The 13793-nt window shown below is 41.9% G+C and overlaps 1 protein-coding gene across 1 annotated transcript in view; it reads left to right on the top strand.

Annotated features, from left to right (window-relative positions):
- The window catches only part of LOC115801212 (SH3 domain-binding protein 4), a 40699-nt gene extending 27681 nt beyond the window's left edge, over window positions 1–13018 (top strand). Inside the window, exons 4-5 of the mRNA XM_030758969.1 lie at window positions 9632–9820; window positions 10496–13018. Of these exons, the coding sequence (XP_030614829.1) occupies window positions 9632–9820; window positions 10496–10720 (414 nt within the window). The 3' untranslated portion in view covers window positions 10721–13018. The remainder of the gene's footprint in view (window positions 1–9631; window positions 9821–10495) is intronic.
- The last annotated feature ends 775 nt before the right edge of the window (window positions 13019–13793 follow it).

The raw sequence follows: 13793 nt of genomic DNA, 5'->3' as shown, positions 1-13793 counted from the left end.
CTACCATACATAGGTTTCCCATAGTTAATCTTTGAAATGTTCAACAGTAGTCAGAATGCTAAATTAAGATTAAGGTGAAGTAGTTTTGCTTTGCTAAAGGTGATTTTCAGAGAGCAGTGGAGTGTATCAGCAGCTCTCGTTCTGTGAAGTTTGTTTGTAGCAGCAGGCAGGCACAGGCCTGACGTCTCAGTGGAAACCTCAGGAGCATACCTGGATATTTATTGTCAGGTGTGACTACACAGGCATTGGTTATTTTACCAGTATTCAGTATTTTTTAAAAAAATGTATTACAATGCTGGAAAAATTTCTCATCTAAAAAAAAAAAAAGTATTTTTTCTTGTAATAACACAGTGATTAACAGTAGATATGTGACAGTAAGAAAATGTGAGAGATGGGGGGATTAAATGTAAATTAAGAACACTAAATAGTTTAATTAATGGGGAGTGATTTCAGGCTCAGTGACAGCTTAGTTGCCAACAGAAAAATAAGGCTGTGTTGTGTATTAAGAGATACTGTTTACATTTGAAATCGTCTGCAAATCATTTGTTATTTGTGGAGCAGTTTATACTCCAACAGTAGAGGGTAAAGTACCATCAGGACCGCCTGCTAACAAAGTCACAGGTCAAACCTCGTCCGATTTAAATGGGTGCGTTTATTTTGATGCTGAATTTCACCCTTTCAGGTGCTGCTTTGAGCTTTAAAGTGAGCAGGGAGTTTTAAATGCGGAAAAGTGTTTGAATGTTATTCTAATTAATACATTATATGTGAAATTGTTTCAGGCTGTGAGTAATAATAGTGGTGTGAATATAGCTTCCGTTCCACATGTAACAGTGTGGCCCTGCAGGACGAGCAGACGTGAGCTTCGTTGGTATGTAAAGAGTGTTTTTGTTGTTGTTGTTGTGGATAATGGAAATGATCCAAGTTGTGTCTGTTGAATCTCAGACCTGCAGATGTTTCCTGTTTCATTGTTCGCAAACTAAACAGAAGATGCAGTTGTGGACTGGCAGGCGCCTGCAGTCCACACGACCTCATTGTCCTTCCCATACTCGTCCTTGACCCGGACCCTGAACAGAGGACCAATATGAACTTGCCTGTGGCAGGTGGATGATGTGCGGTTAATGCCAGGGGCACAACAGATTGATATGTTAACTGTTTCAGTTACAGTACTGTGCAAAAGTCTTAAGCTGTCCCTCATTTCTTTATAATTTGCTAGAAAATGGGAAATAGGGGCTGTGATTTATTAAAAATAAGGCAAAAACAGAGTGTGCACAGAGCTTGACAGTCAGTGTTTGGTATGAACACCTTTATTCTTCAACACTGAGCTCTCAGGCAGCTTTCTTGTAACTTCAAGTAGTATTTAGGAATAGTTCTCACGGCTTCCTGGAGGATCTTCCAAAGCTCTGTTTTGGGTGCCTTTTTTTCTGTTCAGTTTTGCAAGGCTGCATCTGCTGAAAGGAGACCAGAGAAAGGAGATAGCTGGTGAGGTGAGTTTAGTGAGAGGAGCCACAGTTTCTGCTGCAGTCCCTGCTGCAGAAACTGGTAAAACCTAAGAAGAACTACAGCTGCTTCTTAGAGGAGGGCATTGGCCATTCAGTCACTGACACAGGCAGCAGTTTATTTACAAAAAGTGAGTTGAAATTGAGTAAATTGTCAGCACAGCCTTTCCTTAAGGAAAGCATGTAAGCAGAGTAACTAACCAGTAAGTGAGCAGGCACTTACCTGGGAAGGCAGCTGAATCCTTTCTGGGAAGCCACGTGGGTATGGAGCGCACATTGGGTGTTTCCTAAAGATGGAGACACGGGATAAGGATTTATGAAGAAAGCAATGCATGAAGCAAAAAAGGAGCCGGATCGAACTGAAGCTGAGCGACCTGGTGAAGGTGGATGGGAGGAGCAGGTCTTAAAAAGCACTGAAGTGTGATGAAGAATGGGCGTCAGGTGTGCGAATCCAGCTGCTTCACAATCTTATTAACTTCCGCACCCTCGGGTGGCAACTTGTAAAGCACACAAACATTCTTGAGGGCAAGTGAGAGCAGTGGAGGTGTCGAGACCACGATAGTAGGTGCTTTGTGAAAAAGATAATAAAGAATTTGAAGCCTGATAGAGCAGCAGATAGCTATTTGCTATTATAAAGATACATAGGAGCGATGAAGTCACACTCCCTCTGTGTGTGTTGTAATCTGAGATTTTTTGTTATATGTTTTGGTAACCAATCTGGACATGTGTGCATGTTAGAGCATGTGAGCCCCTCCCTTCCAAACTGTAATGGGAAAACCAAGAGAGAGAAAATGATGTGGTTTCATTTTGAGCTCAGTGTTGAGAGATTGTGCTCATGTTTTCTGCTGTTTCACACACAGCAGCAGCAAAATCTCAGCAGATGCTTTCATAACGTCAGGCCGGACATCACATCCACTCACTGAGAAATCAGACTGAAGGGGAATTTCTGCAGTTTGAGGCTTTAAAAGTCTCATCATAAATTGCAGTTTTTCTATTAGCTTTTTTCTCTGTTTTTTTCACTTTATGATTAAAATTGTAGAACGTGTTTATAAAATGGCACTCGCTACAGCACATTTCAATTTTCAGTAAAATGCCATATATTTTATTTTGTTCATATTTAATGTTTTGGGAAATGCTACTGCTGTGAAAGTAAGAAAAAGAGGACAAAGCATAAATATATTATAACATATTAAGTAAGTGGTATTTGTTAATCTGCAGTTCTACTTTTCTGGGGCTGTTGGAAGGGAATACACACAGATTCACATTCTTCAGACAAATGAGTGTTTCCTGATAACGGTTACATTAAAGAGTGAGATATTTCCCTCAGGGGTCGGTAAAGACCCGCTCTTATCAAAAAATGTAATATTTATTAATGTGATAAGGAAATTACATGATTTCAACATTATGTTGTCCTGATTGAGAAATTCTGGGCAAGTCTTTACAGGTTCTCTCCGTGCTACGCTCCCCCCTTAAGCTGTTGCAGGTTTCTTTCTAACCCACCCCCCCCCCCTCTCCTTATCTGCTCGTGTCCTGCTGTAACCTCTCCCCCCCACATGATGTTCAGGCACGTTCAGGTTTTAAAGTAAACTGTAAACCTGCCTTGTAGAAACACCGTTCATTTGCCAACATTTACTGCCATTGCAGTAATAGTCTGCATTTTAATGGAAAATGGGTAAAGCAATAGAAATTTTATGAACATCTCTCTGCAGTTTAATCATAAAAATCTCAGGGAACAAACTTTTAAATATTTAATGTTTTTTCTGACCAGTCAGTGTCAGAAACTTTTTGTCTTCCTCCTCTCCAGAGAGTTGGAGACTGATTAACTCCTATTTTTATGATAATTTACCAGCATTTGTGGGATAAATATAAATGGTTAAGGCCAAACATGCATTACTCTAACTAGCAAAATTCTTTTGCTACTCAGTCGGGTCACCTGGGATGTTATGACAAGGGTTGTAGAGTTGAAGGGACAAGATCTAGACACCAAAATGTATTTAAATACATTTGCTCAACACCTGAAGGTCCCTGGTTGAGATTCCAAGGGGTACAAATCCAGCCTCATGGGGTCTCAAGTTAGTGAACTCCTGGTGCCGGTCCCGAGCCTGAATCAAATGTGAGGGTTGCATCAGGAAGAGCAAATTAAATTGTGCCAAATCAACATGGATACATGACTCCTGGGGAAATAAGGGATCAGTCAGAAGTGCTTCCTATTGATGGTCACTTGCAGCAGCTGCAGTAACTGTAACAATGCTGCACACCATTATCACGAGTGCCCGCTTTAAAGAAAGAAGTGGAGTATAATGGTCTGCCTGTGGTGTCCTTAAAATGGTTCTGAAAAGACCAACTTTTTCACAGTGTGCACACCGATGTGAGGTGCCAGAAATGTGACTGTGCTGCTTTTCTCTGCTGGCTTATGGAAGCCTGTTGGCTGCAGCTTTTCTGTGGCAGCCTGTTTATCTTTGTGGAAAGTGGTAAATAGTTTTAAAAAAAAAAAATCCATGCAACTTTGCAAGATCTTTGCAAGGTTTTCTCACTTTGGTCCATCCAGACATCCATTGAACAGCATTAAATCTGATCAGGCTTTTGTATCACTGTACATTACCTGTCCATCTCAGCTAGTGTCTATTGATGGTGATGGTCATGCTGTCAGTCTTCTTCAATAACACTAATGTTTGTATGTTTTTCAGTTAATGTGCAGAATTTTTCTGGTAGGAGGCCTTCAGGGTTCCCACAGACCTGCTGAGGTGTGCTACGTATAAACGTCAGGTCATGATGACCGCCTCATAGACCTCCATATAAAACCAGTCAAATCTGAAAAAAGCCAAACCCTGACCCCCCTCAGAATCAGCTATACTGACATTTTGCAGTAACTTCAGTGTATTTAATGAAACTATGCAAAATATTATACCTCATACATAAATGATATAGGGGTTGAAGGTCGCATTTTTGAGCCCTCATAACTTCTTAAATATATGAGCGAGACACATGAAATTTTACTGGCTGAAAGACACGTTTAACCTTTGCTAAAAACTACAACCAAATCCAGCATCACAATATAACTTTTTGTTTTTGTTCTATAGTTGGCTTTAAGCATCAGCGTCAAAGATATATATCATAGTTTCTATAGCAGAACTGGAGACCGGTACTGTGGATATTTTCTGATTCACCAGAGAAAAATTCAAAATTTCATGGGTTATGTCAGCATGTGGGATAGATGGCTGGTTAAAACAAGCTCCAGCATATGAAGAGTCTCCTTTGATACCACCCTCATCTTGGAGCTGTGATTTCTTTGACACAGTACCCTAAAATACTTCTGGTCATCATTAGTAACGACCCGGCCCCCTCTCTGAACCCTATGAAAAGTAAAAAGGACTTTCTTTTTGGTAAAATAATTAGATGATGATGCAAGTCAGTTAGGATGATTACTTTGCTTGTGCCCTGATTTCCAAAATGTTGGAAGACAAATTAAAAAAAGAGCAGAAATAATATATTCTGATATCCTGGGGTTAGGGTTACAGTCACCACTGATGATGACTTAGACCTCATAGGGCTAATCATTTAAGCTCTAATTTTGACCCAACAGGAGGAAAAACAAAAGACTGATTAAAACTTTTCAACAGAAAGCAACAAATACAAAGATAATTTTGTGCTGAGTCACTGCCTTTAGTAGGTAATGAACACATTTCCTGCTTTTACCCTTAAAAAAGACCAGATCACTGGGAGCTTTGGTCTTACAGCTGAATATCTTCTGTTCAGCTGGAATAAGAGAAGCACCAAAGAACTCCACCCCTCCTCCTCCATCCTGCTCTTCCTTTCAGTCAGATGCCGGTGCACAGATTCCAGAAGATCTTGAGGCATGACACCACATGGGGGGGGACCTCTGTTGTATCTCAGAGCTAAAAGGGGATTTTCATTTCAAAGCTCTCACTCAGCTCTGCAGCTGAACATCTGACCCTGCTGAATTACTTGCAGTGAGATCAGTGGAGCAAATCGAGCCTGGGAATAATAATAACATCCCATTTCTGGTGGAGGACTCTGAAAAATGGCAAGGCCCATTATATGCGATTTGCTCTTTGCTGTGCCATTTTTGTACACAGATCAGCCTAGAGGGTTTTTTTTAACCATCCGTGGGCTCCTTCCTCTTTTTTTCTCCCTTTGCTTCCTCTCCCCCCCCCTCTTTCAGTGGTTGGGTGTGGTGAGCTGCTGCTTCTGGAATAATTGTCTGAACAACAGATCGCTTACTCTTGAGAGATTCAGCCTTTCGGGGAGTTATTGAAGAATTAGGATAATTCAAATGCAGGGTCAAAACCAGCAGTCAAGTCCTCTAATCTCTCCAAGGTTTTGGTTTTGAGGTTGCTGCTCACAAAGTGGTAACGAGACGAGAAAGAACGTTTAACACCAAACTGGGAAGAGAGTGAAAGCGCAACCACACTGCGCGGCAAAGATGGAGTGTAGAGGCTGAAAATGGGTGAGGTGGAGGAAGTCAGATGGAAAATGAAGATGGGATAGAAAAATAATAAAGAGGAGATTGAAGTGGAGAGATTGAGTGTCAGTTTTCTAGCTGAGGTTAAAAAACTGAAACAGGAAGTCAGAAGAAACAAATCGTTTGTCAAAACTCTCATTGCTGGTCACATCTAAGGTTCAGTTTCTACACGTCTTAAAGCTGTGTGTGTGTGTTTGTGTGTAATGACAGACACCGAAACCACCCGCTTCGTTCGTTTCCACGTTATCTCTGAAAATATGTCTGCAGGAATTTTCTTCTCATTTTGACAAGCAGATGATTTATGCAGCGGGGAGAGCTGCAGGGCTTCAGAGCACTGATTGCTGAGCTGGTGAAACAAACTCAGTGGCATTTAATGAACACACACACACACTCAGAGAGTCCCATAACACATGGAGCAGCTGACATTTTGGAAAAACACAGCACAGCAGTTGATTCCTCTGCAGAGGCAGAGTATTGTCCCTCTGCACAGAAGCTTTTTAAATGGCAATAATAGCAGCGTACGCGGCTCGGCCTTCTGCAGTGCAATTATTAGTTTAAAATCAGACTCAGTGACTGGGAGCGACGCTCTGTGATAAATACTTTACAACACGCCATCAAAAATTTACAGCAAGGAGAATATTTCCAACCACCAAGACACTCCAGAAAAAGACCAAAGTGCAGCTTCACAGAACTTCTTCTTTAACCTCACGCAGTGAAATGGACCTCATGACTGTAATAAAAAAATACAAACTGTATCTGAAGCTACACCAGCATTACAGAGCATATGTAAGATAGGGTTTGTAACATAGTTACTTTGAACGTTGATTCTTGGCTCCTGATCAATCCACACATCATTCAGCAATTAAACATATGGTTTGTTAAGCTGGAAAAATGAGGTTTACATTTGTTCAGTGTACAACCACCCCCAGCAACGCTTTGTGCAACCACTGACTAAATGAAACAGGAAAGGCAAATTCATTTTTCCAAATGCAGATGGTGTTAAAAATACAGCCACCTCACTAATGTTTGAAAATAACTGTACACTATAAAAAATAACTGTTCACTATAAAAATAGGAGTTACCAACATAAAACTTTGAACTAACAAAAAAACCCTTAAAGTTTAAAATGTAAAACAGAAAACTCAAACAGACTATGATGGGTATAAGGGTCCTTGCTACCACTGTACTTCTACCTTAGACCAGTGTTGTAATAATGTCCACCAGGCCACCAATGACCCGTCTAGATTTGAATCTTTATGGTGACCAATCACTTCTTTGTTTATTGGGTCTTCTGTTTTTCTATTTTTGTGTACTTTCATAAAGTTCCTTTTCTGGAGTTTGAATGTTTATTCTCTTTTTTTTGGAAATAGTACGTTTACATTGTAATAGCAGTATACAGCAAAATAAAAGCATGTGAGTTAAAGTAAACTTTAGAGATTTCTGTCGCAGCCTTGTTTATAAAATTGAAATCTCTGAACCTACAAAATACAAAAAACATGTTTTTATTTTCAAAATGTTTACTGACTTTGTCAGTCCAACTGTTTCTCTGCACTGCAGTAAACAGATTCTAATATTGTTACCCGGCCGACTTAAAGTTGTGTTGAGGCAGGAAGTGTTCTCCTTTATTTTGTTAGGAATTTCCTGTTGTTATCCAACAAGGAAACAGGTGCTTGTATTGCTAAAATCCTCTTCCCCTCAACATCCACAAAGATATCAGAACAAAACAAACACTGTGTGATTGGGTCTGTCAGTCAAAGTCCAAATCAAGCTTTATTTGGAGAATTTGCCCAGAAGTGTCTGAATGACTCGGTTTGCTTTTCTGTCTTTGATGTAATGCGGTGGCAGATGAGCATTCCAGCAGAACAGCCAACGCCGTCTGATTGGCCCCCAGCCGCCGCTATCTCATCCTCTGGTCTCGTCTCAGAGTGAGAGAGGCTGCTGGAGCATGACATCTGCATTCCTCACCCCCTCCCCCAGTCTCCCTCCATCCTCAACCCCCCACCCCCCTTCATATCCTGCCGTTCCACACATTCCTGCACATCCAGCTGAGGTCTAAAGTGGAGCTTTAAACTCACCTACGCTCTGTTGAGTCTGCAAGTCAAAGGCTGCATCCGAGTGTGTGCCTGTGTGCCGAGTGTGTGTCTTTGTGAGGACCAATTTGACTTCCATGCAGTAGGAATATTTTTTTAAGTAGTGGGGGCATTTTTAGAGAGTTTTCGATCAGCCTTTTTAAACTGGTTTCCACTGAAGTGATGGTGTCCAGTCTGGAACCAGTTCCATGCAGTTCCACCAGAAAGAGAGCTGGTGCCATTGACAGAAACCTGGGACCATCACAGCACCATGAAAGTGCTGGAACTGAAGTTTACATCAGTGGCTGTACTGGAGGGGCTGCCACAAAACAAACAAACAAAAATCAATCAATAACTTGATCGGGAATGATCCCAATCGCAGGAAGGCTACGTAATAATCAGTTTCCAAATCTGTTGAAATGCTGGCTGGTTCTAAAAAGGGGCCCAGGTAGAACTGACTCTGCAGCAGCATCCCACTGCGCATTTTGGAAGGTGGTCAGGAAGGACATTTGAGATGATTCTTGGAACGTCTGGATATTTGTTGGTCTCTTTTGTCTCACCACAGCTTCTGTAAAGTGCTGGATTTAGACTTGGTTTCAGGATTAACTTTAGCATTAGGTGTTGACAGTTGCTTAATAAAGCTATTTGCAATTTGTTTTATGAAAATTGCTCCATATGAGCATCAGGGCCTCTAGAATACTTTATGTCCTCACAAGCATGCACGTAAAGGTCAATACACATTATTGGAAATGTGCTTGTATTTGCATGCGTCTCACTTGTATTTGCAAATCTGCTCTGACGTGCAGCAGGTTCTCTCTGCTGTGGGAACAGACTGAGCCGCCACAGTTTTTAGTTTTCCCACAATCACCAGTCATCTGGGCAGAATTGACAGAGACAGAGAGGTTGCAGGGGCTGATGGGAGGGGCCGGGCTCCTGTCCAGACCAGTTAAACCCAAACAAACAGGAACCACTTTGGCATTAATCATTTTTCTTTCTTGGTTTTTTCCCCTCTCGCGTGCAGCACAGTCTGAGGATGGAGATGCTATTCAGCTGTCCTAAACTTTGGTCAGAACTGCTTATCACTGACTCTGACCTAACTAAATCATGAGTGTGGTAAAAGACTCAAGACATTTTATTACCAAATTGGGGCATTGTATAAAAAAATGTGGGACATTTTGGACATCAGACTGAAGCAACACATGGCTTTCACTTCTAAATCAAAGATGAAGCATCTGAAAAATGCACAAGGCGGAGGTTTGCAGGGGGTTAGAGAGGCAAGCTGTGGAAAATAACACAGGATCAAGTCAGTGAAATGAAACCTGTATGTGTACATTTATTAGGTTCTTTGTAGAGGGTGATTTCTGTCAAACCTCCCTTACTTCTGTTCACTTTCTATCTTCACCAGACTTTTTGTTAACACACTGATTCCCAGCCAAAGTTCATATCTGTTTTTTTTCCAGCCCTTTGTGTGTCCAGAATCAAGAATTGAATCTGTACCTACCTCCATCGCTTCAGGCTGAACCTTTTAGGAATGATTTATTTATACCCCCATCTAAGATCCTCTCCCTGTCCTTTTCCTGCAGGCCCTATTGAAGATGGACTGTCAGGGTCTCGTGGCCCGACTGGTGATGGACTTTGTCCTCCTCACCACCGCCGTGGAGGTAGCCGGACGCTGGAGGGAGCTGGCTGAGAGGCTCGCCAAGGTTTCGCGCCAGCAGATGGATGCTTACGAGGCGCCGCACCGTGACAAGAACGGGGTGGTGGACAGTGAGGTACGCCTGTCTTACAAGCCAAAATGCAAGGATTTCACACAATATCTTAAATTGCACCTGGCAAAACAACTAATTTATTCTGTACAGCCCTGATTTGCTTTTTTGTGTTTTAGGATTTTAAGACTGACCAGTGAGTTTTTTTGTCTTGTCTGTTGTTTGCCTTCATGTTCCTCAGAGGATGAAACCAACTGACTTGGGCGATGTAGACTGTTTCTCTAGTTTCATCACAAATTTGAAATGTCATTGAATTTAGCCCAGATATTCAGTTTATTTATTGGGATGCTGATGTTAGCATTCAAAGCATTGTTGTTGCTAACACAGTCATTCAGAGCTGCTAAAATAGAAGGAGATTCCTAACCTGATTATTGCGTTTTAAAGGACTCGTGTAGCATTATGAGAAATATGAATTATTCATTAATTATTCACTTTAAAAAAAAAAAACCTCTCCCTTCTGTGAAAATCACATTTCTTTTTACTTTGTTAGCATTATTTAGACGCTAGAAGACAAAACAAGCTAAGTCAGTGCCCTGTCAGCATGAAGGGCGATGTTAACTTAATAACATGCAGTTAAAAAAAACAGAGTGCATCGTTATCGTGCTGTCAGTAGGTGACACTTTTCAGACACGTCAGTGTCCCAGCGGATCACGGGACCTTTGTTTCTCTGCCTGTCTGCAGGCCATGTGGAAGCCGGCGTATGACTTCCTGGTCACGTGGGCGGCCCAGATTGGCGACAGCTACAGGGACGTGATCCAGGAGCTTCACATGGGCCTGGACAAGATGAAGAACCCCATCACCAAACGCTGGAAGCACCTGACCGGCACGCTCATCCTGGTCAACTGCTTGGATGTCCTGCGGAGCTCCGCCTTCAGCCCTGCTGCTCAGGATGACTACGCCATCTGAATCCCAGCGTTGCCCCACACCAGCGCACCTTGCTCTTTTAATGAAGTTACACCGTTTTAAATGCTGCATATCAGCTGTTTGCTTACTCTGAATGCCACTACTGCTGTCTTATGTTGTTGATCCAGCAGCGTTGCCTTCAGCTCTTTGTGCTCAGAGCAGCGTCACCAGACTGGCCCCACGTCCCCACCAAACAACACAGTGCTGTAAGGAGCTCGCAGTATTCACAGAGACTCTTTTAATAGCTTCCGTCTTGCACAGTTATGTATTTTTGTACACTTATTATGGCACAGCAGTTTTTTAAAGCAACACTTTGAACCATTTGGTTAAGAACTGTGGATTGAATGCCAAGAAAGACATTTTTTATTAAGAAAAGACATTTTTAGATATTGTATCCTGTAGCCTCACATGTCAGATCGGTTCTATTTATTTATACATCAAGGAGAAACATTTTTAGTCCTTGTTCAGGTTCTCTCTCACTGTGGTCCTTCACATTTCAGAGATCCAAATATTTTGGTGTCCTTCTCTATTTTCTAAGATCTGGAAGACAACAGAATCATCTATTAATATTGCACACTCAGATTTAATTAAGCTTTACACTGAAACGCCTGGTGTTTTTGTAGAAAATAATAGATTTACACTGATTATTTAGTTTCAGTGGAATTTAAAACCCTCGTCTCAGTTTTATATCATTATGAGTTGATTATCTTTGAGTTTGGACTGATGGTCGGCAAAAACAAGAAGCCTGAAAATGCCTTTGTTTTCAGACTTAATGTGTGAAGCTTGACCTTGTAAGCATCAGTGGATAAATCAGTCTCAGCTCAAACTCCTCTTTCTCGCTTTGTTTTGGAGTGGAATCAGTGGCTGCAGTTTCCCCAAACTATCTCGTCCACGTTTGACTGAGAATATACTCCCAGTGGGCGGCTTTGTGCCTGAGTGTGTTCAACCCCCAGGAGTCCAGCTCAAACTTTACTTGGGCAGAGTCTTCAAAATCGGCTGCTCCTTTTTCTGGGTCACCACAGCTGCTCATTTGCCTCCATCACACCCTGTACCTAACATCCTCTTCTGTCAGTAATAATTGCCCGAATAAGTGCCTGGAGGCATTTCAAGTAAGTTGCCAACTTGCTTTTAGAGGGACTTTGACAGGATGCATGTGATGCGCTTCTTAACTGTCCCTAAACACAGAAATCAAAGCATTCCTGCTGCCTCCATTTGCACAACTGAAAACTTGTTTTTAAAGTAGACCTCAACTCATTGTCAGTGTAGTGCTGAGTTCAAAATAATCCTTTGTTTCATACATGGCCTTAGTGCAGCCCCCTCAGTTCCTCCTCTCTCCATTTCCCTCTTTAAGTCAGCTTTCTTCTGATTGGCTGCCCCTCATGAAGAAGGTTTGAATACCAGGTGGTATTCTATGCTCACAGTCAGAGATCTGAGCCTGAGATAACCATATTAGGAACGTTGCTTCATACTGACATCATAAAGAGCCAAAAGTAGAAAAGCAACGACTCAAACAGAGTATTTAGTGTGAAGCCTGAGCTTTTGGCTCAGAGGGATTGTTGGGTTCACCTTAAATAACTGCTTCATTTTTGAGAGGACACTTTGTCACTGTGACCCAAAATGACTCCAAGCAAGACACAAAGTAAATTTAATTCTGAACTGCATTGTGCTTTGCGAGAGTGCTTTGGGTCTGCACGGTAGTATCATGATGAAGTGTGCGTGCCTGCGAGGGGGTTGAGATGCTCTTTTTATTTCAGGACAAAGAAGAGCAGTGGAGTCAAATATGGGGAGAAAAAAGTGAAGCATATTTAGCCCCAAAAGCACAAAGTGGGGAGTTGGAGGGGGGGGACGGTCGAGGGCGCGATACTCTGTGTCGTGTGTGAGTGTGACCTTAAACTGAACTGGCTGAGATCAAAATAAACTAAACAAAGTACACTGACTGAGACTTAGGCTTGTTGATTGATTAACAATCACCTTGAACCCTAACCTCCACATAGCAACCAGACTCTCACCTCTTACTTCTGAACTCTCTTGTCTTCAGTTTGTGTTATGTATGTTATGTAAAATCTCATTTTTTTTAATACAACGCTTGCCAAAAATGAATAGAGCTCTACACAAATGACCATGTACAATGTTGAGACCACTGTCTATGACACTGTCTATCAAAGCATCCCTAGCTTTTGTCCCAGTGCTGCATACTGTATAATGTGCTAGTAACACAGCCAGTGTTGAGTTTGAAATCATTTTTGTGACTGCATACTTTTGTGGAAAAGACTCTAAATAAAATGTAAATATTTGTACACACCATTTGTGAGAATTCACTCGCTGCTGGCTATGCAAACACCCCCTTCAGACAAAGTACCACAGTCAGGAGACTTCTTATCTGAAGCAGGGCGACAGGCCGTCATGTTTCAGGTGTTATCAACACTCTGTTTGTGGAAAAAATGCACCGGCTGAGAAAGTGCGCAGTGGAAGGTGGATGGGAAACAGGAGAGAGCGTTCCGGGCAGTTTCTGGGTATAGATAGCACGGCCAAGAGAAACTAGCAAAATTGGAGAATGGATCCAGCAGCATAAAAACGTGTGGATTATCTCCACCAGCCTGTCTAATTATTGTCAAGCTGCGCTCATCATACTGTCCATTCATCTGTATCGATTCATAGATATACACACCTCTCCAAAAGTATTAACAGTGAGGTCAGTCCCTTTATTTCTGCTGCACAAAGAAAACATTTTGGTTCAACATTAAAAGATGAATATGAAACAAAAGATCAACATCTCAGCTTTTATTACCAGTGTCATAGTCTGGCTCAAGGGCCATGGCAAGTGATGGGAGAGACACCAGTTAAATTCCAGAACACCAGTTTATTTTGTCACAAACAATAAGGTAACCCAGTATAAACCCTAACAAGCAGAAAAACATGGTGCTGGTTGAAGGGAGGTAAGGAAAGAAAAAACCTTCTCCAGAGAAGAGACAGTCAGCTCTGAAGTGCTTCAGGGAGACTGGCCAGGTGCTCCGCCCACCAGGAACCTGCAAGACACAGACAAACAAGCAACAGCAGGCAGAGGGCAGGTATTTAG

This window comes from Archocentrus centrarchus, chromosome 21 (assembly GCF_007364275.1).
Source record: "Archocentrus centrarchus isolate MPI-CPG fArcCen1 chromosome 21, fArcCen1, whole genome shotgun sequence".
In the NCBI taxonomy this organism is placed as follows: Eukaryota; Metazoa; Chordata; class Actinopteri; order Cichliformes; family Cichlidae; genus Archocentrus; species Archocentrus centrarchus.
The sequence above is the reverse complement of the archived record's forward strand: the minus strand, read 5'-3'. Positions and strand labels throughout refer to the sequence as shown.